Below are 25,130 nucleotides of genomic sequence, written 5' to 3'. Positions count from 1 at the left end.
ATGACAGCCACAACAACATGAGAGAGTGAAAGTGCTTTCTTGGTCTTCTAGCTGAAATAATGTTCCTCAAATCTTTATCAATGGCATAAAAGATCGCCTCTGGAGACACCACGATCTGATTATGCATAAGGTTATTCCTCTGTTTCCAAAGATGAAATATTGTGGTTTGAGAAGCTAGCTTCCTAAGGAGAGTAAGCTTCTTGGACTGAGGAGATCGGATCCATGACAGGAGCTCGGCCCAACTGGTGAGCAATGTTGAAGGGGAGAAGCATCTACGCTGGACCTTCAACCAGATTTCCCTACTGAAGTCACACGCCAACAACACATGGTCTCTGGTTTCGTCGCACTTGGAGCAGAGAACACACATAGGAGAGATGAGCATTCCCCAGCTAGCAAGTCTAGCTCGTGTCGGCAACCTGTCGTAATTAGCGACCCACATCGTAAAACTGTGCTTAGGAACTGCACCCTTGAACCACACCACATCCACCCACTCTTTCTTCTCTTGCCGAGGCCTAAGCAACTCCCACATGGTGGACGACTTGAAAATACGCAAGGGAGAATCACCAGCAACCCATTCAAAAACATCATGAACATCTATAGGAAGAGGGATAGTAATAGTTGTCAAGTAAGCATGTAAATCAACTTCCTGCTGTGATCTTGGATGCGGCAAAGACCAAGTATGACCAGAGATGGCGTCTGCCACCTTAGCATTGTCTCTGATTCTCAAGACCCGAGGTCCAGCCGGTCCCATAACGCTAGATAACTGTTCCATAGAAGTCCATACATCATGCCAAAAGCTGGTGGAGAGGCCGTTACCCAAAGACATTTTACAGAATTGAAGTGCTAGGGGCCGGAGTTCCAGCAATTTTCTCCACGCCCACGAGTCATCTTGCGAGGGCTCGAGTTTCCAGAAAGAAGTATCAGCCAAATGAATGTTCCAGTGCCAGTCAACCCAAAGCGATGGAGACCTAGACAGCAGGAGCCAAATGAATTTAAGACAAAGCACTTGGTTCCATATAGAGAAACTTCTCAAGCCTAGCCCTCCTTCATCTTTAGGGAGGCACACAGTAGGCCAAGCGACCTTAGCTATACCCCTTTTCTCAATATTTCCAGACCATAAGAAGCGCGAGCACAGAGATTCGATCTCTTTGATGCAACCTTTAGGCAGGATGAAGGCAGAAATCCAAAAATTAACTGTGCCGAAGATAACAGTCTTGAGTAGTTGTAACCGGCCAGCAAAAGAGAGAAGCTTTACTGACCAAGCTTGAAAACTCCTGGTGATTTTCGCTAGCAAGGAAGAGTACTCTGAAATTTTCAGCTTACGGTTCATTAAAGGGATACCTAGATACCTGATTGGGAGCTTACCATTAGTGAATCCATAGACAGCAATGGCAGTGGATTCACTTTGGTCTACTCCAGAGGTGAAGAGCTCGGTCTTGTTGGTATTCATGAGTAAGCCTGACCAAGATGCAAAATCATCCAAACACTCAACAATACCATGAAGGCTGTTACTAGTGCCATCAAAAAAGACCATGACGTCATCCGCAAACATGAGATGGGAGATTTTAAGATGAGCAGTTCCAGGATGATATCCAATACCACCAGCCTCGTAGCGAGATAAGAGCAGTCTAGATAAACATTCCATTGCAAGAACAAAGAGGTATGGAGACAAAGGGTCACCTTGCCTGATCCCTTTAGTGCTTTTGAAGAATCCTCCGGAGGCCCCATTGACCGTAACAGAGAAGGATGCAGTGGTTAAGCACTCCGAGATAAGCCTGATATAGAATTCCGGAATGGCCAAGGCTCGGAGAGATGCTAAGATAAAATCCCACCTTACGCAGTCAAACGCTTTTCTCAAGTCGACTTTCACCATACCACGGGGGGAGAGAGCTTGAGTGTTATATCCCTTGACTAGATCAGTCGCCAAAAGTACATTTTCAGCAAGTAAACGGCCGGGAAGGAAGGCTGATTGTGCTTTGGATACCATAAGAGGGAGGATCTCCTGAAGTCTAGAAGCAAGAAGCTTTGAAATCACCTTGTACACTGTGTTCAGACAGGAGATCGGCCGGAAGTCTGATGTGAGGGATGCGTTCGGTATCTTCGGGATGAGGACAAGACTCGCTGAGTTCCACTGCTTTAGTAAGCGCCCAGATTTGAAAAATTCCAAGATGGCCTCAGTAACCTCCGCACCGATAACTGACCATGTTGCAATGAAGAACTCCGCTGAATAACCGTCTGGACCACCAGTTTTGTTTTTTCGGAAGGGTGCAGAAAGCTTTCCTGATATCATCTGCCGTGAATGGTTTTTCAAAACCCGCAATCTGCTCCGCTGAGCATTTGAAGTCGAAAAGAAGATCCAAGTCGCTTTGAATAAACATAGGCTGAGAAACCGGACTCCCAAGGAGGTTCGAAAAATAATTAACACACTGCTCTTGGATACCAATCTGAGAATCAATCCTAGCACCAGAGTCAGAGATGAGAAAATGGATGTGATTTTGAGCCTGTCTTGACGCAGCATACCGGTGGAAAAACCTTGTGCTGCCATCACCAAAAGAAATCCAATTTATCCTCGATCTCTGAAAGAAGAAGGACGCTTCAGCTGTTGACAACTCCTCCCAGTCTTGCACTGCTTGGATCTCCGAAGAGGCATTAGAGACAGATGGCGAGGTCAACATTACATTCTGAGCTTGTAGCATCTTGTCATGAGCTTGTGCTGTCTTTTCCTCGATACCAGAGTAGTTTTGCTTACTAAGCTCTTTAATGACATTTTTCAGCAGCTTGAGTTTCCTGGAGACTCTAAACATTGCCGAGCCTGTGATGTTAAAAGAGAACCAGCTAGTGCAAACCACGGCCAGGAAGTATTGGTTCTGAATAAGGAAGTTGTAGAACCTGAAAGGCTTCTTTAGCCAGATCGTTGATTTCTGACCAAAGAAGGGACCTGTCAGCAGCAGTATTAGCCGCATAAATTACTGATAAGTAGGTGCTGATGGGCTGAGAAGGCCAGAAGACCTCCACCGTAATCATCTGAAGTGATTTGGAAACTACAGAGACCCGTAGAGAAGGGTGCCAAACCAGCCAAATTTTACCTAGAGGAGAGAAGCTATAGTTATCTTCAGAAAGCCAACCCGGGAAAATCTCTGAGATAAATTTATTTTTCTTGGAAAGCTTCACATGAGTCTCAAGAATGCCGCCAAAAAGAGGAGAGTTTTTCCTAAACCACTTACGAAGTCCGTTGCGGTGACTGAATTTATTTAATCCGCGGATATTCCAACAAAAAAGGTCAGTCGACATAAAATTAATTGAGTTTGGGGCCCTTGCCCCTGTTACCTTTCAGACCTGAAAACTTTTTCTTATTGCACACTAGCTCAAAATCCGGCTCATGTATACTGAATTCACCTTCCTCTAGCTCAGAATCAGAAGAATCCACATCTGAAGAATCAGGCTGAACATCAGAGTTCGATGATCTTGACACTGCCGAGACGCTCCTTGAACCCGTAGAAATCTGGAGAGATGCTGAACCACTTGTTTGACCTCTCACTTTATCAGAGTGTGTGCCGAGCTTCGAGTCGTGAGCAAGAACAATCTGAAGATGGTTGCCCTGCTCAGGAACATCAGAAGTAGTGGAAGAGTTTAGCGCGGGTGTAGTGAACACCGGAGGGTCGCCGGAGGAAGGGATCACTGGAGGATGGCTGACTTCCCGCCATTGTTGCTTGTCTTTAGACCTGCCTCTCATGGTTTTCTTTTTAGGAAGTTCTTGCTGCGGCTTCTTCGGGCACTTGCCTGAAGCGTGAGCTAGAGAGTCGCAGAAAGAGCATGCCTTAGGAGCCATTGGGCATCGCCTGGTGACATGACCAACTTCCTTGCATAACGTACAGACCGGAGGCATCCAAGGACTTGAAACAAGAACCCTGCTGATATCCCCTGAATCGAATTGTACATTAACAGCTTCAGGCAGTGGCACTCTTGGGTCTATGACGGTGAAGACTTTAGCTACCTCCAAGTTGGATTTGTTTGCTGTTGTCGGATGCAAGAACTGAGGATGACCTACAAGACCCGCAATACGTTCCAAACCGTCTTCATTGAAAAACTGAAGGGGAACATTCCGAAGCTCCAACCAGATGGGTGCCGATGTGAGCTCGGGTTTGGTTGGAATAACACCCGTTTCCCATTTATCAACAAACATTGTCTGCCCTTCGATTTGCCAGAAGCCTTGCATGATGACACGATGCCTCGTTGCTGCGTCTGGTATGCGAAACAGGAAGGCAAAGCCCTCCAATTTTGATACCGCGATGTCTCTAAAATGCTTGCTCCAGATGCCATTGACAATGTTATGGATAGTTCCTTGCGACGGTGGATCGGAATAAAACTGCCCTAGAACAAACGGCTCCCAAGCTTTCCTGTTCTTTTCGATTACAGAATCTGGGATCTTGATGCAAGCCTCCCCGGAAGGAAGTGTGAAGGCTTCCCCCTTTTTGGAAAGGCGCTTGCCAACACCTTTAACTCGAGCACACCAATCACCAGTGGATGGAGCTCCGGAGCCATTCTTCATGGGAGGAACCTGAACCGGAGTTTTTATAGCTTCTGAGTTTGGTTGCGCAGAGGGTTCTTTCCTCGTGATGTCTTGAGATACCGGCATCTGCTCGACCGATGCCTGAGGAACCGGGTTAGCTAACTCAGATGAGGCGTTTGGAGCAGTAAGATCCGAGCTGATGACATCTCCATTCTGGGCCGTGAGATCGTTGTGGGCAGCGAGCTCAAGGAGTCGACCTTGGCATCCACTGCGTCAGGGGTAACAACCTCAGCGTTACTGTCCATTGACAAAACAGGAGGAATGGCGGGTGAGAGCTGAGGAGCTGCGGAGCTCGACTCAGTCAATGTAGCAGAGATGATGACCGAGACTTCCGAGACGACGATGGGGTGACTCAAAGGGGCTTTACAGCTCGACTCTGTAGGTACCTCCGTCGTATGGGAGTTGCAGACTGGAGAGGGATCCGTCGACGGAGCAACGATCACAATCTCGCTAGTCGCAACGCCGTCGGAGCTAGGGGTTACGCTATCGGAGATCAGCGAATGGTGAGCATCCTCGTCGGCAGAGCAGCCAATTCGGGCATCAAAACCATTCTTAGAGTCAACGACTGGTGGAGGAGACGAGCCGGGCTCCAATTTCGACGGAGATGAATTCGATCTAGACGGAGAGGAGCTCGATTTCGCCGGAGAAGGACTCGATTGCGCCGGAGAAGAACTCGATTTCGCCGGAGTTAACTTCTTCGGAGACTTTTTGGGTTTCTTCTTCTTCATCTATCTCGTAGGTGACGGAACAGACAAAGCGTTGAGAAGCCGACGCCGGTGGGAAGCGGGGAGCGTCGGCACTGTCGGTGTGGAGAGTCGCCAAAGCTATCGCACGTGTGTTGAAACGTCCTTGATGTTACAATGTCGCCACCAATCAAGATTTTTGAAAAATAGTTTTTCTAAAAACTAAGGAAACCAGATTTTAGAATAACTATCTACTTCTTAATAGAAACCAAAAACCATGTTTTTTTTTTAGTTGCAAAAAAAACCATGTTTTTTTGTTTTCTTCAGCATTAGTACGTGACTTATGTCATATTTATTTCCTTTTTTTTGTTGAAATATTAATATTACTATATTTATGTATTAACATATGATTATTAAATAAAAAGAGATTAGTGATGAAAAGTAACTATTTTATATTACTAAGAGTCAACAAAAAATTGTCTATCATTGAAGATTAAATTCTAAAATTACAAAATAATTTATATTAGTGAAAATATTTTCTTATTTTATATACTTTGCAGTATTTTTTAATATAATTTAAAGAAATTTTAGTAAAAATAATTTGCAACCCAATTTTTGCAAAAGCTAATTATTAATTATGCACTATTTATGTGTAAAATTATATAGTATTAAAATCTAAGTATTGTATTTTATAACATTTTATTTATATAAATATATGGAAGAAATTTGAGATGAAAATAGTATATTTTATAAATTATTAGTTATCTAGAAAGAGACGTAATTGAAAGTTTACTTATTGATATTACCATATTTGAAAATTATAAAAAAATAATTTAATTTGTTTTATAATTTTAAATTATTGCATATTGCTAAACATTATTTTGTATTTTCATGAAAAAGTAAAATTAAATACTTTTAAATGCAAATTATATCAATAATAATTTTATTTTTTAATTTTAAAATAATTTATTCATTAATTTCTATACTTTTAAAGACACTAGTGATATTTTGTTTTTATTGATTTCATAAGAATATTTTACTATTAATAATTTATTTTAATTTCAAAAACAAAAACCAAAATCTAAAATCACCAATCAAGTTTTTCAAAAAACCAAAATCTACAGCAGAATCAAAAACCAAAAACTAAAAACCAAAATCTAAAAACTAAAAACTCAAAGCTAAAATCTAAAAACCAAACAAACAATCATCACCTAAGAGTTTCCTATCGGATCAGCAAGCCAAGCTGACCGGGAAGAGTCGACATAAACTATAGCTGAAGGAAAACTTTTTGCACCCCGTGCAAGTTTGTCCGCCATAATATTTTGTGTTCTTTGAATATGTACGATCGAAACCATAGGGAAGAAAGTTTTACTGTGTTGAAATTCCTCCAAATGTGTAGTAAAAGCTGGCCAGTCTCTAGGTGTCGACACCATCTTCACCAATTGAGAGCAGTCTGTTGCAAGAAATACATCCAAGAACTGAAGGATCTTCATGCACTCCATAATCCAAATCAACGCTTCACATTCAGCATGAAAAAGTGACAAGCTTCTTCGGAGATTCATCGCGCCCAGCATCTTCTCAGTTGAATCAAAGGTTCGACAGAACCATCCTTGACCCGTCCATTTATCTTGCTCTCGCCACGAACCATCAACATAACAGATTCTAGCGTGTCCGAGACTACGTAAATCCAGAAACGTTGTAACAGCCCCTGGCTGCTGGGTAATCGGATTTTGTGCCTCAGCCCATAAGGTCCCTTCTATAACTGCAGTTCGCATAATTTCCTGCGGATCCCTATTTTTATTTTTATACACCTTGTCATTCCTATTTTGCCAAATATACCAAAAAAAATCATGGAAAATAACTGAAATTGTAATCTTTAGGAAATCTCTAAAAAAGATAATCCATATTATTAAAGATAGCGGGTAAAGGAAAAATTCCTGGAAGAGATGAGATCATAGAGAGAGCCCACACCTGTAATGCTGGAGGACATTCAAAGAGAGTATGATTGATACTTTCTTCCTATGCTCCACACAAGCTACATCGTATATCGTATATCACATTTCATCCCCTTAGTCCTTAAATTCTTAGTTACTGGAAGAGTTCCAGAAAGAATCTGCCAAAGAAAATATTTCAACTTCGGCGAGCACCTTAGTTTCCACATATAAGCAAATAATGGTTTAATATTTGGGCCGTACGAGACCAAACTTGTAACCACATCTGGGAATAATGTCTCCGTTTGGTATCCTGATTTAACAGTATAATTTCCTGATAAAAGGTTATTCATATGTATTTTGATATGTGTCCTCTTTTTTTTTATCTTTTAACATTTTAGGTTCTTTTTCTTTTAGAATATTAAAACTTGGTTCAATATTTTCTAATTATGCATTATCTAATCTTTCTCACACTAACCATCATCATTTGAAGTTTGATAATCTATTTTATTCTTCACAAAATTACAAAACGAATAAAGAAATAAGTAAAATAATATAAATATATTTTAAATATTTAATTTATTCACAACTAAAAATAACATAAACTTTTGAAATTCTATCTTTTTACTATTATCTATTATTTCATTTACAATTATATATTTGTTTTAACATTAAACAAACTAAAGCATAACACACAACCTAAACATAAAACCTCCATAATCATAGAGAAAAAAATGTGCCAAAGTAACACTAACTCAATAAAGGTCCAGAGCTGAAACACGATCAAGAAGGAAAATTAACTGTCCTCACTTTATCATAGAATGTCTAGGCTAGAACAATCAAAAGTCAGAGAAATGTAGAAATATAACCTTTGAGACAATGCAATCATTTGAACACAAAAGGAGCATGATCAAGGACCAACATAAAAAACCAAGAAAGCGGATTAGAAAAATAATAATCAACAGAAAACCAATTGACCACGAAACAGGAAGACACATGCCTAATGAACCATAAGCACAACCATCAGATAAGAGCTAAGAAGCATTTCACAAACTAAATAAAGCACAAACAATACATCCATGCCAGTTAAGAAACACAAAGCTCTGGAGAGAAGGGACAAAATCTCCAAGAGACTAACTCAGCACACTTATACTAAGGGAAAAATGGAAAACAGAACAACTTGAGTGAGGGAGGACGGAAGCTAACTGCCGGGAAACCAGAGCCGAAATTTGAGACTAGAAATAATCTTCCAAATTTAAGAGCATACATGGAAGAAAACACTATCCAAACTTAGAGTGACAAACATGGCGAAAAAGAGAACCACAGAGATGCGAGTAGCGATGAAAGCTGCAACAAATGAAGGAACATAGATGGAAGGGTAAACAAAACGAAATAAGCAAACCGTGGAGCCACCTTCGAGATATAGAAATCAGATCATCAAAAACCATATCTTGAAAACCAAGACGAGAAGGGACTATCGACGATAAACCAACGACAAAGAAAACAACTTTAAAGACGACTAAACTCTGACCCACCTCAAAGAGATGCAGTTCCTAACATCAGCCGAAATATAAGGAAGAAGAGAAAAAAACAATATTGACCAAAACAACCTACAACTGCAAAATAATGCTTTTAACAAATAAAAACAATCGCATAGTTAGTTAATAACATCATCAAAAAAATCACAATTAACAACAATAACATAATATATAATTAGTTAATAACATCATCCAAAAAAACATAATTAACAATAATAAAATAATATTCCGTACGAAGATCGGTCATGCCTCTAGTTATTACACTAAAATATAGATTGTATTCTAGCTGATTAGGTTAAGATCTTAGAGCATCTTCATTAGTGAACCCCCTCTTGGGGTTCATAGACATTTTTTAATAATTTTATGGTGGGACCATAAATAGTAATGAATCTCTATCAATTGTGCTTCTCCATCAGTGAACCTGAAGTTGAGGTTCATAGGAATAAAATAAAATATTTTTAGAAAACTTTTCAAATTTTTTTTTTCAATCTGAAGAATGGTTCTTTGTTGTTGTTTACAGATGATTCTTTGTTTACATATAGTCTCGTATACTTCACACAATTCACAAACACTCAACTCAATACAAGCAGTACGTAAGGATGGTTCTTCATTGTTGTTTACAGATTCTTGTATTCCTCTAAGCCTTCTTGTCTTTCCAAGGCTTGAGAACACCAACAACGATCACAGCAACAACAATGAGAAAGATGATGATTGCAATATACATCCATTTTCTCGAGTTCTTCTGTAAGCTATTTGCCAAGTTATACAAACATTTTGAATATTAATACAAAGAAAGAAACGGATCAAAATCAACAACATTTGAGTGACTCACCTCTCTGTCCAGCTCCTCGAGTTTACCCTTAACGAAACGAGCAATACTTCTGACTTCATCAACGTCCTTTTCCATTTTCTTCTTTATTGATGTTCATTACAGACTAAGCAACACAAAACACCAGACTATATGTAAGGGGCTATGGAAAACCATTAACACTAATTCTCCTACTACAGTTTCAAGCCCATGAAAACAAAGAATCTTGGCTGCTTGACGGTTCACCTAAGTTAAGATTTATCCTTTGTACTCTAAGAAGAATTAATGTACCAAATATTTAGAAATATAAAGCTTGTCTAACTGAGGAACACATGCTTAAGCGAAAGTTCACTATATCGAGTGCTAGTGCAAGCAAACACCTAATCATCATCGGAAACTTAGTGTTTCTATCAATAAATCCCAGAAGAAACATACCAAAAATTATTTTCACTGACTTGTAATAGTTTTGGAAGAAGATGAATGAGCAAAAGAGACAAAACTTACCCTTCATGGCGGGAGCTTTGGTTACCACCTTGGACTCCTCATGTGCAGCCTATAGGTTTAAAATTGGTTACAGAAATGAGAAGCCACAGAATCATAAATCTTGAAAAAGGAAACCCAACAAACAATGTTGGTTCTCTTTCTCATCTCGATGCAATGTACTCTGTTCACATCATATGTATATATAGCATCGCATTTCATGAAGATAAGTAGCCCAAGAAGAAGTCACTGTACTGGTTTATATACCTGAAGTTTCTTTAGAAGCTTATTAAGCTTTTCATATTGTTTATCAATCTCTTGAACCTAATAAAAAACGGAAGGAAAACACACTTAGGTAGAGCATCTGGTGAAGAAATCATAAAACCTCAAAGCATAGATAACCTTTTTGAAGAAATCATCTAATCCTTGATCTGCTCCTTGTTCACCAAGTTCCACATCTCCTTCTCTAGAAGATTGACCCTGTGGAAGCTCAAACGAACCCTATAGAACCAGAGCCAATAAAATTCAGCAGAACTAAAGAACAATAATCTTCTTACATAAACCCTCAAAGCATACAGCTGGTGGAGACCGCACAAGTGACTAAATTTATATTCTTATAATCAGACATTCGCATAAACGATCTCCTTACACTCTTACAGCATTCAGATTCTCAAACTGAAATTATTTGAACCAACATGGCGATGTTCTGCCATTGAAACAAAAGCAATATTAACGAGAGGCCATTGAAACAAAAGCAATATTAAGCAGATCTGGTCTACGGCAATCGGATCTAATTGCATACCTTAAAAGTTGAAAACAAACGGTGACAGAGATACTATCACGCTCAGAGTTAACAGTCTCCTCCACAGGTTCCTCACCGAGAAGCTTCTCCGACGGGTAAGAAACAGGCGACTGAGAACACGACACGTGGCTTGAACTCCCCTCCTTCGGGTTCACGCGTAAGGATCGGTTCACGGAATTAAACGTATTTTTCATTTTCTTTTATTAATACAGCCCTAAAAACTCGTGCCATGAACCCCTTTAAATCCGTTAATGCGGATGCTCTTAGATAGTGAATGATAAAAGTTTTTATTAGTGCTGCTATCCTATAAATATTTCCTTTTACTATTGTTATTAGTTTTATGGGCACCTGTCAATACAGTCCGTCCATACAGTATAATAATACAAATAAACATCGAACACAGAAACCAAACCCTAAATTCATTTTTCTCCTTTCTTCTTTATTCTTTTTTGCGCGAATTTCAATTGCGTCCAAGCAAAGCGTCGTCGATTTCGCCTTTCGGTGGATTTCGCAACCGGATCTGCTCGATTTTTTTTAATTATAACAAAGTGAAGAGACATCATCATGATTCTGAGTCAGCCTGAGATCAGGGTCCTCGACGTTAAGTGCCATATCCCCTCTGCGAAAGAGCAGAACAATTTTCGAGTTTCTGAATCTGTGCGTGCTGAGATTTCGGATTCCGCTGAACCGCCTCGATTTGAATCGGTATGTGTTTAGGTCTCTCGATCTGGATCGCTATTGTTTTAATTTATTGGGGTTTCCAAGATTCAACTGCCTTTTATACAGATTCTTCCTTAAATTGGGTTTTTTTGTTCGCTTAGATTACGAGTCAATGATTAGGTTTTTAGATGAGATTAATTCAAAATTGGGATTTGGGGTTTTTTTTTTCTGTTGCATTATATTAGTCAAGAGTGGTTTTGACAATACGAGTTGAGATGATTAGCTTGTGTCCTTTTACAGAAAAGTTATGCCTTTGATATTACCGTGAAGACTTTAATTTACCTGTTAATTACTTTTTGTGTTTACATTGTTACAAGGACAGCTTGATTGCCCACCTTTCAATTGTTGATTATGTCTCTAATTAAGACTGTTAATTGATCTCAGTGTTTACATTGTTACAAGGACAACTTGATTGTCCTTTCAATTGTTGATTTCGTCTCTAATTAAGACTGTTAATTGCCCTTTAAATTGTTGATTATTTCTCTAATTAAGACTGTCATTGGTTCTGGCTGTGCGAAACTCACTGTTTGTTCCGTGGATATTATGAGCAGTAACATTAACAATTTGCATTCATGTTAACAGGGCATGAGTTTTGCAACTACTGGCATTGAAGAGCCCACCAGTGAGTTTTTCCCAACTATACGTTCAGGGAGCTTTGCTGACATTCGTGGCCGAGAAACCATGGAGGACGAACACATCTGCATAGACGACTTATCAGCTCAGTTTCGATCCGTCGTCAACTTCTCGTTACCAAGTGCTTTCTATGGAGTGTTTGATGGCCATGGTGGACCTGAGGCATCGCTTTACATGAAGGAGAACTTGACGAGACTGTTCTTCCAGGATTCTGTATTTCCAGAGATGCCCTCCGTTGTGGACAACTTTTTCTTGCAAGAGCTTGAGAAGTCTCACCGGAAAGCGTTTGCTCTGGCTGATCTCGCCATGGCTGATGAAAGCATTGTCAGTGGTTCATGCGGGACAACCGCCTTGACTGCTCTCATTGTCGGACGACATCTTCTGGTCGCTAACGCTGGAGATTGCCGTGCAGTGCTATGCCGGAGAGGAATGGCTGTTGATATGTCTTTTGATCACAGGTCAACATATGAGCCAGAGCGTAGGCGGATAGAGAACCTAGGAGGGTACTTTGAGGATGGGTACCTCAACGGGGTCCTTGCTGTCACACGTGCCATTGGAGACTGGGAACTGAAGAGCCCTTTCACTGGCTCCTCTTCGCCTCTGATTTCAGACCCAGAGATTCAACAGATTGTTCTAACAGAGGACGACGAGTTCTTGATTTTGGCGTGTGATGGTATATGGGATGTGTTGTCAAGCCAGAATGCAGTGAGTAACGTAAGACAAGGACTGAGGAGACACGGCGACCCGAGAATAAGCGCGATGGAACTTGGGAAAGAAGCTGCGAGGCTTAACTCGTCGGATAATCTGACGGTTGTGGTCATCTGCTTCTCCTCTGTTCCGTCTTCACCTCAACAACCGCAGAGGAGAAGGTTCAAGTTCTGTGTTTCTGATGAAGCTCGAGCTCGGTTACAAGCCATGCTTGGAGGCGACTGAAGCCTGTCTTTTTTTGGCAGTATATATAAAAGAGGGATCGGTTTTAGACCGGTCTAGTGATTATTTCTCAAAGTTGCGATTGGTTCCAATGAGATCAAAATAAAAAGGCTTACACAGAGGTAGAGAGGTAAGGTCATGTTTGTAACGTTGGTTGGTCATTTTTGAATTCATCTGTTTATTAGGTTGTTTCAGAAGAGTGAGTGCTAGAGAAAAAGCAACCTGAAGTTTTGTTAGGATTATTGAAAGCAGAAGCACCAAATTGGTGATGAGTATTTCAAGTTTTGAACTTTAATTTTTTTGAGGATTAGTGATGATGTAACCATTGATGTATTAAGGATTTTTTAGTTCGAGTATTTGAATTCGGTTTGGTTATGAATATATCTCAGGTTTTACTTTTTTTTTTCTCTTTTTGAGGATTATTGTTGTACCCATTATTGGTTTTTTAAGGATTATTCATTCAAGTATATTTGGTACATGGTTCCACAAGAGATGCAAATGTAATTCAAGAATCCCCCTCCCATATCTGTGGAAATTGAGAGTGTTATGTGTGGACTGTGGAAGATTTTGGTGGTTTATCTGAAAAGCTGCAATCCTAACCTTATGTCATTGCTTTTCATCATCTCTATCTTTATCTCTTTATCTTCTTCTCCTCCATGAATCCTCATGTCCATATATTTTCTTTCTTATATATATATTTTCTGTCTTTTTATGAATGAAAATGACGCAAATGCGATTGACAAAAAGAAAAGAAAAGATTCAAGTATTGATTTGATAATTTTGTAATTAATTTCGAATATTTCGTGGTACATAAGATTTGGAAATTGAAGTATTTTATGAAGACTTTTTCTTGGGTTCATCCCTAGAGTGAACCTTTAGGTTCACCAACCAATAGGAAGTTGTCATTTTAAATCTAGTATCTTTTAATTAAGGAAACAAAATAATTTGCCAAATTATGTTATGCTTTTAAAATAAATAAAAAGATTAAATAAATAAAAATAACAATAGTTCTAAAAAATATTATTTTTAAAAAATATTTATTTATAAAATTTAGAGTTTAGTGTTTAAGATTTATAGTTTAGAATTTATCCAAATGTTTATTGTTTTTTCAAGGGTTAGAGTTTACCCAAGGGTTTAGGATTTACCCAAGGGTTTAGGGTTTAGTGTTTTGTTGACAACATGTTTAGTGTTTTTTCAAGGGTTTAGGCTTTACCCAAGGGTTTAGGGTTTAGGATTAGAGTTTAGGGTTTAGTATTAGAGTTTAGGGTTTAGTTGACAACATTATTTTTTTAATTCGTTTTTATATACTATTTTTATTTATTTTTAAATTTTATTTTGAAAAAATAATATAATTTGACAAGTTATTTGTTTCCTTAATTAAAGAGTTATTCTTGGGTTCACCCCCTAGGGTGAACCTTTAGATTCACCAACCAATAGAAACTTGTCATTTTAGATTCAATATCTTTTAATTAAGGAAACAAATAATTTGTCAAATTATATTATTTTTTCAAAATAAAATATTAAAATAAATAAAAATAGTATATAAAAACGAATTAAAAAAAAATTAATGTTGTCAACAAAACACTAAACCCTAAACTCTAATACTAAACCCTAAACTCTAATCATAAACCCTAAATCCTTGGGTAAACCATAAACCCTTGGAAAAAACACTAAACATGTTGTCAACAAAACACTAAACCCTAAACTCTAATCCTAAACCCTAAACCCTTGGGTAAACTCTAAACCCTTGGGTAAATCCTAAACCCTTGGGTAAACCCTAAACCTTTGGGTAAACCCTAAACTCTTGGGTAAACCGTAAACCCTTGGGTAAATCCTAACCCTTGGAAAAACACTAAATATTTGGATAAATTCTAAACTATAAATCTTAAACACTAAACTCAAAATCTTATAAATAAATATTTTTTTATAATAATCTCTATTGAGAACTATTGTTATTTTTATTTATTTATTTTTTTTTATTTATTTTAAAAGCATAATATAATTTGGCAAATTATTTTTGTTTTCTTAATTAAAAAATACTAGATTTAAAATAACAATTTTCTATTGGTTGGTGAACCTAAAGGTTCACTCTAGGGGGTGGACCCAAGAAAAAGTCATAATTAAAAGATACTAAATCTAAAATGACAATTTTCTATTGGTCGGTGAACCTTTAGGGAGTGAACCCAAGAATAACTCTTTTATGAATCAAACGAGTTGATTAATTTTCCCCAAATCATTCACAGGACTATTTCATAATATTTGGTCAATTGTGGAAATAATAATAATATATTTGTGATTATAAAACAAAAAAAGGTCTGAAGCCTCTCGCCTTATACATTTCGCCGGCTCTGTTCATCTCTCTCTACTAAGAGCCAAGTTTTTCTCTCTCTCTCTCTCTCTCTAACAAAAATGGCGATGGCGAATTTAGCAAGAAGGAAGGCTTATTTTCTCACAAGAAACGTAACTAACTCCCACACTGACGCTCTTAGATTCTCCTTCTCCCTCTCGCGTGGCTTCGCGTCGTCGGGATCTGATGAGAACGACGTCGTCGTAATCGGCGGCGGTCCAGGCGGTTACGTGGCGGCGATCAAGGCGGCTCAGCTCGGTCTCAAAACCACCTGTATCGAGAAGCGCGGCGCACTCGGTGGTACTTGTCTCAACGTCGGATGTATTCCCTCTAAGGTCAATCCTTGATCATCACTTGAGATTCGATCGATATTAGTTTTTGGATGAATCAATTTGAGATTTAATTTGCTATCTTAGGTTACTCTGATTGTATGAAGCTTTTTTTTGATTGATGTGCACTGTTTCTATGAGCTTCTGATAAATAGTCTATGCCCATGTTATTAGCTTGTGACCATTTGGTTAAATCGTAGCTCAGTATGCAAAACTTAAATTATTTTTTTTTGGCTTTTTTCTGATGTATATTAGGCTCTTCTTCACTCTTCACATATGTACCATGAGGCGAAACACGCTTTTGCCCATCACGGTATCAAGTTGGCTTCAGTTGAGATTGATCTTCCTGCTATGTTGGCTCAGAAAGACAATGCCGTCAAGGGCCTCACTCGTGGCATTGAGGGTTTGTTCAAGAAGAACAAGGTTACCTATGTCAAGGGGTATGGTAAGTTTCTTTCCCCTAATGAAGTCTCTGTTGAGACTATCGATGGAGGAAACACCGTTGTCAAAGGCAAGCACATCATTGTTGCTACCGGCTCTGACGTCAAGTCTTTGCCTGGTATTACAATCGATGAGAAGAAGATTGTTTCGTCGACTGGAGCCTTGTCTTTGTCTGAAGTCCCCAAGAAACTGATTGTGATTGGTGCTGGATATATTGGGCTGGAGATGGGTTCTGTTTGGGGAAGGCTTGGATCGGAGGTCACCGTGGTTGAGTTCGCTGCGGATATCGTTCCTTCTATGGATGGTGAGATCCGTAAGCAGTTTCAGCGTTCTCTTGAGAAGCAAAAGATGAAGTTCATGCTCAAGACTAAAGTTGTATCCGTGGACGCCTCTGGAGACGGTGTGAAGCTCACGGTGGAGCCAGCTGAAGGTGGAGACCAAACCACACTCGAAGCCGATGTTGTCCTTGTCTCAGCGGGGAGGACACCCTTCACTTCTGGACTTGATCTTGAGAAAATCGGAGTGGAAACTGACAAAGGTGGAAGAATTTTGGTGAACGAGAGGTTCTTGACCAATGTCTCGGGAGTGTATGCGATTGGAGATGTGATTCCAGGACCAATGCTTGCTCACAAAGCTGAAGAAGACGGTGTTGCTTGTGTGGAGTTCATAGCAGGCAAACACGGCCATGTGGATTACGACAAGGTTCCTGGTGTTTGTTACACGCATCCAGAGGTTGCTTCGGTCGGTAAAACCGAAGAACAGTTAAAGAAAGACGGTGTGAGCTATCGTGTTGGGAAGTTCCCGTTTATGGCTAATAGTAGAGCTAAGGCCATAGATAATGCTGAAGGATTGGTTAAGATTTTGGCTGATAAGGAGACGGATAAGATCTTGGGCGTTCACATTATGTCTCCAAACGCTGGAGAGCTGATCCATGAGGCTGTTCTTGCCATTAACTATGACGCATCAAGTGAAGATATTGCTCGAGTCTGCCACGCTCATCCCACTATGAGTGAGGCTCTCAAGGAAGCTGCCATGGCCACCTATGACAAGCCGATTCACATCTAAATGCAAACAGGTATGCCACAGTTTGATTTGGTTTAGCTTTTTTTTATTTGGTGTGTTGTTGATTTCTTGTTATGTTCCACAATAGGAGGACCGTAAAGGAGAGAGCCAGCCACCGATGCAAAGACTATTCTATATCTTAACCGGGTTGGATTTGGTTCGGTTTTCTGTGGTTTATCCTTCACTTTATCCTTTCATTTTCTGGTGGATTTTATTCGTTAGTTTTTTTTACAAATGTTCAGATTCGGGCTTAGGCCTGATCCGTAATAATACTTCTACATTCACTCTACTCATTTTGGTTTATTGAGTAAACCAAGTTCGGTTCGAGTTCTGATTTACGTTTAACCCCCAACTTTTATCACTCGGTTTACATCAATATTTTTCCGTAATACCTTTCACTAATAGACACTAAAATGAATATTACATGCATGATGAATTGATCTTATAAATCTGATGATACGATATTTGACAAAGTGTTAAAAATATGGTAGTATGAGTATCTTTTTTCTTATAAGAAAATTATTTTTGTGCATAACAGCCAAGTCATAAATAACTTCTGCTTAACTGTTTACTATATATATTTGTAGTTTTTCTGTGTTGACTAATGCGTGGACGAAAATTGCTCTATGTAAATACTCAATTGTTTCAGATATTGTTTCTTACCATAAACTTGGAAAGAAAAAAAAAAACTAAAAGCAGTGAAACAAAAGAATGGCTGCGAATCTACGAAGCAGTGTGTTCTTGTATTCTCTCATGTTGCTTCTCTTACTCGGTTCCTCGTACACAATCACTAGTTTAGAGATGAGCACAATCTGTAACAAAAACTTTGGATTCATCTTTCTGTCTTACTTTTCTAAATTTGAAATTGGCATCTCCTAATCTTCAAAGCCTTGTCAAAAACCATACTTGATGCTACACAAGCAAGAGCCACACAAACACTCAAAAGACTCCAATATATTATCGATGGAGAAATTGACTCACGATCGAAGTTAGCTTACAAATCATGCATAAATGAATACGATAACATGATTGGAAACCTCGAGTAAGCTTTTGAGAATTTAGCTTATGGTGATAGTGCAAGGATGAACATGAAAATTTCTGCTGCATTGGATGGAGCTATACATGTTTAGATGATGTGAAGAGATTGAGATCTATAGATGCTTCTGTTTTGAATAACAGTAAAGAAATTAAGAAACTTTGTGATATTGCTCTTGTTATCTCTAATATGCAACCATTATTCAGTTCGAGTATTTCTTTGGCTGATAAGGAGACGGATAAGATCTTGGGCGTTCACATTATGTCTCCAAACGCTGGAGAGCTGATCCATGAGGCGGTTCTTGCGATAAACTATGACGCATCAAGTGAAGATATTGCTCGAGTCTGCCACGCTCATCCCACTATGAGTGAGGCTCTCAAGGAAGCTGCCATGGCCACCTATGACAAGCCGATTCACATCTAAGTGCAAACAGGTATGCCACAGTTTGATTTGGTTTAGCCTTTTTAGTTGGTGTGTTGATTTCTTGTTAGTTTGTCCCACAATAGGAGGACCATAAAGGAGAGAGCCAGCCACCGATGACAAGCCTATTCTATATCTTAACCGGGTTGGATTTGGTTCGGTTTTCTGTGGTTTAGCCTTCACTTTGTCCTTTCAATTCATTTTCTGGTGGATTTTATTCGTTAGTTTTCTTTACAAATGTTCAGATCCGGGCTTAGGCCTCTGATCAGTAATAATACTTCTACCTTCCCTCTGCCCATTTTGGTTTATTGAGTAAACCAAGTTGGTTTTGATTTCTTGCTTCCGGTTCAATTTCCGGTTTACGTTTACCACCCAAATTATATCACTCGGTTTACATCAATATTTTTCCGTATACGTTTCACTACTAGACACTAAAATGAAATGTGCACAAAAAAAAAGACACTAAAATGAATATTATTAGCTCCATGCATGATGAATTGATCTTTTTTTGTGCAATGAATTGATGTTATACACAGAGCTTCTCCAACCGTAGTTTCTAGGTAAATGTTTCCCTTAAAAAGAAAATCATAAATAAATTAAAATATGAAAGAGAAGTATAACTCTCTACAGGAACTTGTTAAAATGTTAAACTACCACATCTCCTTCTGTTATTCATCAATCTTTTTCAAAAAAAATTAAACATTAAATGTCTAATAAAAAGCATTAAAATATTATTTACTTGTCAGTAATAACTCTGAAAGTATTAAAATATTATTTACTTGTCAATAATAATTCTAAAAGCATTAAAATATTATTTACTTGCCAATAATAACCCTAAATTAGTATACTCATAAGGTTGCTATTGATGATACAATATTGACAACTTTAAAGTGTAAAAAATTTAGTAGTATCTTTTTGTTTGAAGAATATTATTTTTTGTGCACAAAATCCAAGTTATAAATAAAATAACTCATGTTTATCTGTTTACTATATATATTAGATAAATATCCGCGCTACACTGCAGAATTTTTTTTTGATGAATTTTTAAATTAAAATTTTTTCTTGATATTTTATATTTTATTTTTTAGTTTTATGTTATTAATTTATCATTTGATTTTTTTGTTATTAGTAGATTTTAATACTGTTGGTTTTTATTACATGTTCAAGAGAAATTTTTATTTTAAATTTGTAAGCATTTTTATATATTTTAAAATTTGTTGATATTTTTGAGATGATGAGATTTTTTGTCTGTAATATGTAACTTTTTTTAGATCATTATGTTTGGTGGCAAGTTTTTGTTAATTAAATACTTAATTGTTTATGGGAGTACATGGTTAAAATATAGAGTAATAAAAAACACAATGATTTCCGTCAAAAAAAAAAACACAATGACGTTCACGTATAAAAGAAAAAAAATAGTCGATCACAACACTGTTTAGGTCATTCATGGCCTGCTTGTTTCTTCTGCTTTAATCTCCTACTAACTAGAGTTTGACCCGCCATTTCAAAGAGCGGGCAAGATTTTTTTTTTTGTCATCATCTTATGCATTGATCTTTTGGGTTTGTTAAATATCTAAGATTATTATCAATCTTAAAAGTTTGCATTTTGATGATTCTCGTTGGGACATAAGATATTTATATATATATATTTTGTTGACAAATTTATTTAACCCGTCTTTTTGTTCACCAATATGTTTAAATATGATGTTCAGTTTTCGGTTTTGGTTTTGGTTTTAGGTTGTTTTTCGTTTTGGATTTCTGTTTCAGTTCAATTATGATTTTTCTTTTTTTGTTCAAGAGATATATAAACCGTTCTGTTATTTTTGAAATAAGATAATATATTTATATTTTCCTGACCCGGATATACGGAATCAGTTTTTTTCAACAATTTATTTACTGAAAATTAGAAATTTCATACATGTATTTTTATTAAATTTTTTATTTATAGATTAAATTAAAATTAAAAAAAAAAATTATGAAACTAAGATAATTCATTTATATAACCCGTCCTTATTAATTTACTTATATTTTAAAACTGTAAATTACAGTAAAAATTTATTTTTTATCTTTATCTTGGTCAAAGCTTACTTTAATATTATATAAATTAACTATATTTCATTCAACCCATATCATACTATATTGAATTATGTTTAATATTTTAATTTAACTATGTAATTATTTATTATTTTATATATCTTAATTTACTTTTTTTTTTAATACGTTGAAGTATATGTGGTAAAATTCATGAATGTATGTTAATTTTTTTTTTATGATTTGTAAAATATTTAATAAATGAATTAAGTCACTTTATATTTAGTTGATGTATTAATTTAATTATGAATATAAATATTATGGGTATTATTTCTTGTTCTATAATGAAAGAATTAATATTTGTAAATAATTTTATTAATACTAATACGAATTTTATTATCTAAAACTAATTATTTAAAAAAAAATTATGTTTACATATTAAATAAAAAGATATTAAAAGATATTAGTAAAATAAAATCTTGGAAAATGATACTTGACAATATCTTTTTAGATATCTTATTTTGAAAATATTAAAATAATAGATTGAATATAGTATATATTTAATAGTAATTAAGTTAGTTGTAAGAGAAAAAATAGAATATAAATCAATGAAATTGTCTAATCTAGACTACTTGTAAGTAGATAAAAAGTTTTCATGTATGTTTTTTTCATTAGGATTAATATATAGTTGTATATATACGAATTAATAGACATATATAATTATTTATTACATTAATAAATAAAATTTAATTTATTTTTAAAGAAATTTCGTATTTATATAAATTAAATTCATTAGTTTATAAAAATAATATCTTAGTTAGTTAGTTCTTCTATTTAAAGAATTATGTATATTTAATTACAATTAAATTAGATATATAAATATATGAATATATATAATATGTTAAGTTAATTAGATTATTAGAGAAATGACCAACATAGACTTTTTCGATAGTCCAAAAAGTAGTCGATAAATATCGCTCATGTTTTAATAGTATTGATATGTGATTTTAATCGTCTATTATATCACAGTGTATCATATAAAAATCTAATATTTATAACTAATTGGACTTATATTATAAAAGTGTTATACTAACAATTTATAAATAAAATATTTTATATTTTATTTATATGATATATAAATTGATTTTGATGTGTGATTTTTATTTTATTATTTTTATTAATAAATATTGAAAAATATTTAATGTTAACAAAAAATCTATAAGGAAATTTATTTTGGTTAAGATTCATTCTATTAAAGAAATTTATTATTTAAATTAGGAAAATACATTAAATACTTAAATCTATCATTTAAATAAGGAAAATACAAAATTCTCTATTATCTTTGTTACCAAACAAAATTTAATTTTTTTAAAGATTCATATCCTATTACCAAACAAAAGCTTAAAGTACTTCTATTTTAATAAGATAGATTTGTTTGTTTGTTTATTATTTTTAGAAATGCAATTGTTATTTGGTAACAGTGAGGGGAATGATACGAACCTTTTCTTTGTATTGATCTCGTTGATAAAGTTAATATAAGACACAATCAACAATGGCTACAGCCTAGAGATAACTATGTAAACCTTATAAACCAAGACAACTATGTAAAAATTATAACATTTCATTGATAACAGGACAGGAAGCTACGGCTAGAGGTCCTCATCCTTCTCGATTTACAAAACCACGAGATTGATTTTCAGTCATGAATCAGATAATATTTTAGTTTGCCCAACATGTGGACAAAAAAGGCATCAGATGCTCACTGTCTTGTAGGCATCAGGAAGCTCTGCAGAGTGGAAGGATTTCATCAGCAGGGACCCAAGCATTGAGAGAAACAACTTACACCAATAGAGCATCTTCCGGGGATGAAGCAAGTGGACCAATAACTTCCACTGTTTCGAAGTCTTGCTTCTCTTAACTCTTACACGGTGTACGACCGTATGTTGTTTCCAGTCCTGTTATACACACAATGTGATGCAGGATGCAAACATAACCTGCATCTCCAGACACACGAGTGAGCATACAACGCAGTTCAAAAAAATCAGCAAAACTTTGATACGTCCAACATTTTCTACTAGAGAGCTGAATATAGTCCATAGGCTGCTGAACCTAAGGAAGATCCGCCAGTGTACCTTTCAGGTGCATATGGGTTTTTTGTGGTTAAGCAATGCAACATACCAGAAAAAAAAAGCAAATTCTTGAAAAAGTGGAGTGGATAAAAGAAGCAAGAAACATGTTCTGTGATGGAGACTTTTCATACTTTAGCTCCTCTATGATTGAGATTATTTGTTCAGCTACCTAGCAATCAACAAAGTTTTTCATATGTGCCAGAAAAGATAGTAAATTTGTTTGAGAAGTTAGATGACTAACTACAATTCACAAATGAAGTTGTCAGCTTAGATCTTTAAGTATATGCGTAATCACATGTATCTTCCAGTAACATAAGTATGATATTGAATCTGCGTGGAAGCTACGAGAAGGTTTATATTGCTGAAGACACTTCAACCTCATTGTGAACTTACCATTGCAGAACAAGAACAAAAGGTCAAGCAGAAACCTTTAAACTAAAAATCTATAGAATAAGAAAAATAAAACTTATATTGATGCTTCCTGCAATGGAACAAACCAAGCCACTTGTGGTTTAATCTCTTTTTTGAAACTTTACCTTCAGAATTAAAACACATCCCACGATTCAATTCTCGGCTCGAATCGATCTGTGCATCGAAGAAGACAAATCTTCTGTGTTAGAAGGTAGTAGCGGTGAAATTGTAAGAAAGAAAGATCAAGAATAGAATACTGAAACTGTTTCTTGTATTGACGTCAAAGATCAATACAAAGCTTAAACAGCAAAATCAAATAGCAATCAAAATCGAAATAAGCTCAACAGATAGAGGTAGTTTCCTATAAACTAGGAACTTGTTATTGACTCAATAAACTCATAAAATAAACGTGAAAATCTCCTAAAGACTAGGACAACTCTGGAGACTCATTATACCTCAATCCTTTAAACTAGAATTCCTTATTTCAGTTTAAACTTCTAACTGACCAATTCCTAACATTCCTCGAAGCTTCAAACACGTCAAGTTTTTCCGCTTTCGTTATTATGTCTGAGATTTTTCATGCTCCATATACTGCATCTACATACTCAGCTTCTATAGTTGACATAGTAACAATTGGCTGCTTCTTTGAATCCCAAGAAACCGCACCACCTCTAAGCATAAATGCATAGCCAGTTGTACTCTTCCTATAATCTTCATCTTCTGCGTAATTGCTATCGACATATCTTACCAAACCAGCGTTTCTACTTCTTCTATACTGAATCCCAAAATCACTTGTTCCCTTAACATACCTTAGGTTACGTTTAGCAGCTGCCAAATGCGGTTCTCCTGGACTCTCCATAAACCGGCTGACCATGTTGACTAAGTAGATAAGGTCTGGTCTGGTTGCTGTCAAGTATCTTAAGCTCCCAACTAGCTGTTTGAAGGATGTAGGATCCACACTAGTCCCATTTCCCACTTTGCTCAATTTGGTTCCTGTAACCATGGGATTTCTAACTGAGTTGCAGTTCTCCGTGCCATATTTCTTCAAAGTCTTCTCAACATACTTTTCATGACATATGAAGATCCCTTCTCATTCTAAGTTACTTCCACTTCCAAAAAGTACTTCATCTTGCCAAGGTCTGTCATGGCAAATTCTTTCTCTATTGCGCTTGTGAAGTCTTCAAGCATTGTTGTGAAATTGCTTGTATAAATAGGATCTTCTACATACAGGCCAATATCAAGACTCCCTCTTTCTCTCCTTTGGTGAAGAGTTTATGCTCACAATAGCACTTCTTGAACCCCTCTCTTGGAAATAGCTCTCTATTCTACTATAACAAACCCTTATCGCATGTCTAAGTCCATAAAGAGCCTTTTGCAGCTTGTAAACCTTCTCACTTTCTCCTGCTACTTCGAAATGGAAGCCCTTCGGTTGCTCCACAAATACGTCCTCACTTAAATCCCCTTGTAAGAAGGCACTTTTAACCTCAAGTTGTAGAACCACCCATCCTTCTTGTGCAGCAAAACCGAGAATGAGCTTGATGGTATCCCACTTATCAACAGTTGCAAAAACTTCATAAAAATCGACTCCATATGTTTGGTGATATCCCTTCGCCACTAGACTTGCATTGAAATTGTCTACTTCTCGTTGAGTTTTGTCTTGTAAACCCCACTTGACTCCAATTACTATAACACCTTCTGGCACATCTACTAACTCCCATGTGTTATTATCATTGATCGCTTTCATCTCAGCCTCTATAGCCTTCCTCCACTTCTCATACTTTGCGGATTTTTCAAAGGTTTCTGGATCTTCAACCGCAACCACCAGAGCC

General features: G+C 36.6%; 4 protein-coding genes and 1 pseudogene across 4 annotated transcripts; 3 read left to right on the top strand and 2 right to left on the bottom strand.

Annotated features, from left to right (window-relative positions):
- Window positions 1–9,359: 9,359 nt before the first annotated feature.
- Window positions 9,360–11,006, bottom strand: LOC108848017 (syntaxin-132-like). Its single transcript, XM_018621421.1, has 5 exons — window positions 10,833–11,006; window positions 10,413–10,511; window positions 10,278–10,334; window positions 9,555–9,635; window positions 9,360–9,464 (listed from the first exon to the last, which is right to left on the bottom strand). The coding sequence occupies exons 1-5, from the start codon at window positions 11,004–11,006 to the stop codon at window positions 9,360–9,362; spliced, it is 516 nt and encodes a 171-aa protein (XP_018476923.1).
- A 168-nt stretch (window positions 11,007–11,174) lies between these two features.
- On the top strand, window positions 11,175–13,562 carry LOC108817424 (probable protein phosphatase 2C 13). The gene is made up of 2 exons (XM_018590142.2): window positions 11,175–11,517; window positions 12,115–13,562. Exons 1-2 carry the CDS (start codon window positions 11,377–11,379, stop codon window positions 13,096–13,098), a joined length of 1,125 nt encoding a protein of 374 aa, XP_018445644.1. The 5' UTR covers window positions 11,175–11,376; the 3' UTR covers window positions 13,099–13,562.
- A 1,859-nt stretch (window positions 13,563–15,421) lies between these two features.
- LOC108835178 (dihydrolipoyl dehydrogenase 1, mitochondrial) lies at window positions 15,422–17,601 on the top strand. The gene is made up of 3 exons (XM_018608463.2): window positions 15,422–15,777; window positions 16,027–17,287; window positions 17,363–17,601. Exons 1-2 carry the CDS (start codon window positions 15,505–15,507, stop codon window positions 17,275–17,277), a joined length of 1,524 nt encoding a protein of 507 aa, XP_018463965.2. The 5' UTR covers window positions 15,422–15,504; the 3' UTR covers window positions 17,278–17,287; window positions 17,363–17,601.
- A 369-nt stretch (window positions 17,602–17,970) lies between these two features.
- Window positions 17,971–19,088, top strand: LOC108835177 (pectinesterase inhibitor 1-like; annotated as a pseudogene).
- A 4,790-nt stretch (window positions 19,089–23,878) lies between these two features.
- Window positions 23,879–24,304, bottom strand: LOC108847831 (secreted RxLR effector protein 161-like). The gene has a single exon (XM_018621182.2). It carries the CDS (start codon window positions 24,302–24,304, stop codon window positions 23,879–23,881), a length of 426 nt encoding a protein of 141 aa, XP_018476684.2.
- Window positions 24,305–25,130: the final 826 nt, after the last annotated feature.

The sequence above is a fragment of the Raphanus sativus genome, chromosome 1, assembly GCF_000801105.2.
Source record: "Raphanus sativus cultivar WK10039 chromosome 1, ASM80110v3, whole genome shotgun sequence".
Taxonomy (NCBI): Eukaryota; Viridiplantae; Streptophyta; class Magnoliopsida; order Brassicales; family Brassicaceae; genus Raphanus; species Raphanus sativus.
This window is presented reverse-complemented; position numbering and strand designations above follow the sequence as displayed.

What these genes read in the sequence shown, in the direction of transcription:
- LOC108848017 (XM_018621421.1), bottom strand. Translation starts at nt 11,006, where the DNA reads ATGAAAAATACGTTTAATTCCGTGAACCGATCCTTACGCGTGAACCCG. An exon ending in TAGATGATTTCTTCAAAAAG is followed by an intron (nt 10,335 to 10,412) that starts GTTATCTATGCT and finishes GTTTTTTATTAG; the next exon opens with GTTCAAGAGATTGATAAACA. An exon ending in AGCTTCTAAAGAAACTTCAG is followed by an intron (nt 9,636 to 10,277) that starts GTATATAAACCA and finishes ACATCAATAAAG; the next exon opens with AAGAAAATGGAAAAGGACGT.
- LOC108817424 (XM_018590142.2), top strand. Translation starts at nt 11,377, where the DNA reads ATGATTCTGAGTCAGCCTGAGATCAGGGTCCTCGACGTTAAGTGCCAT. An exon ending in AACCGCCTCGATTTGAATCG is followed by an intron (nt 11,518 to 12,114) that starts GTATGTGTTTAG and finishes TCATGTTAACAG; the next exon opens with GGCATGAGTTTTGCAACTAC.
- LOC108835178 (XM_018608463.2), top strand. Translation starts at nt 15,505, where the DNA reads ATGGCGATGGCGAATTTAGCAAGAAGGAAGGCTTATTTTCTCACAAGA. An exon ending in TCGGATGTATTCCCTCTAAG is followed by an intron (nt 15,778 to 16,026) that starts GTCAATCCTTGA and finishes GATGTATATTAG; the next exon opens with GCTCTTCTTCACTCTTCACA.
- LOC108847831 (XM_018621182.2), bottom strand. Translation starts at nt 24,304, where the DNA reads ATGGTTACAGGAACCAAATTGAGCAAAGTGGGAAATGGGACTAGTGTG.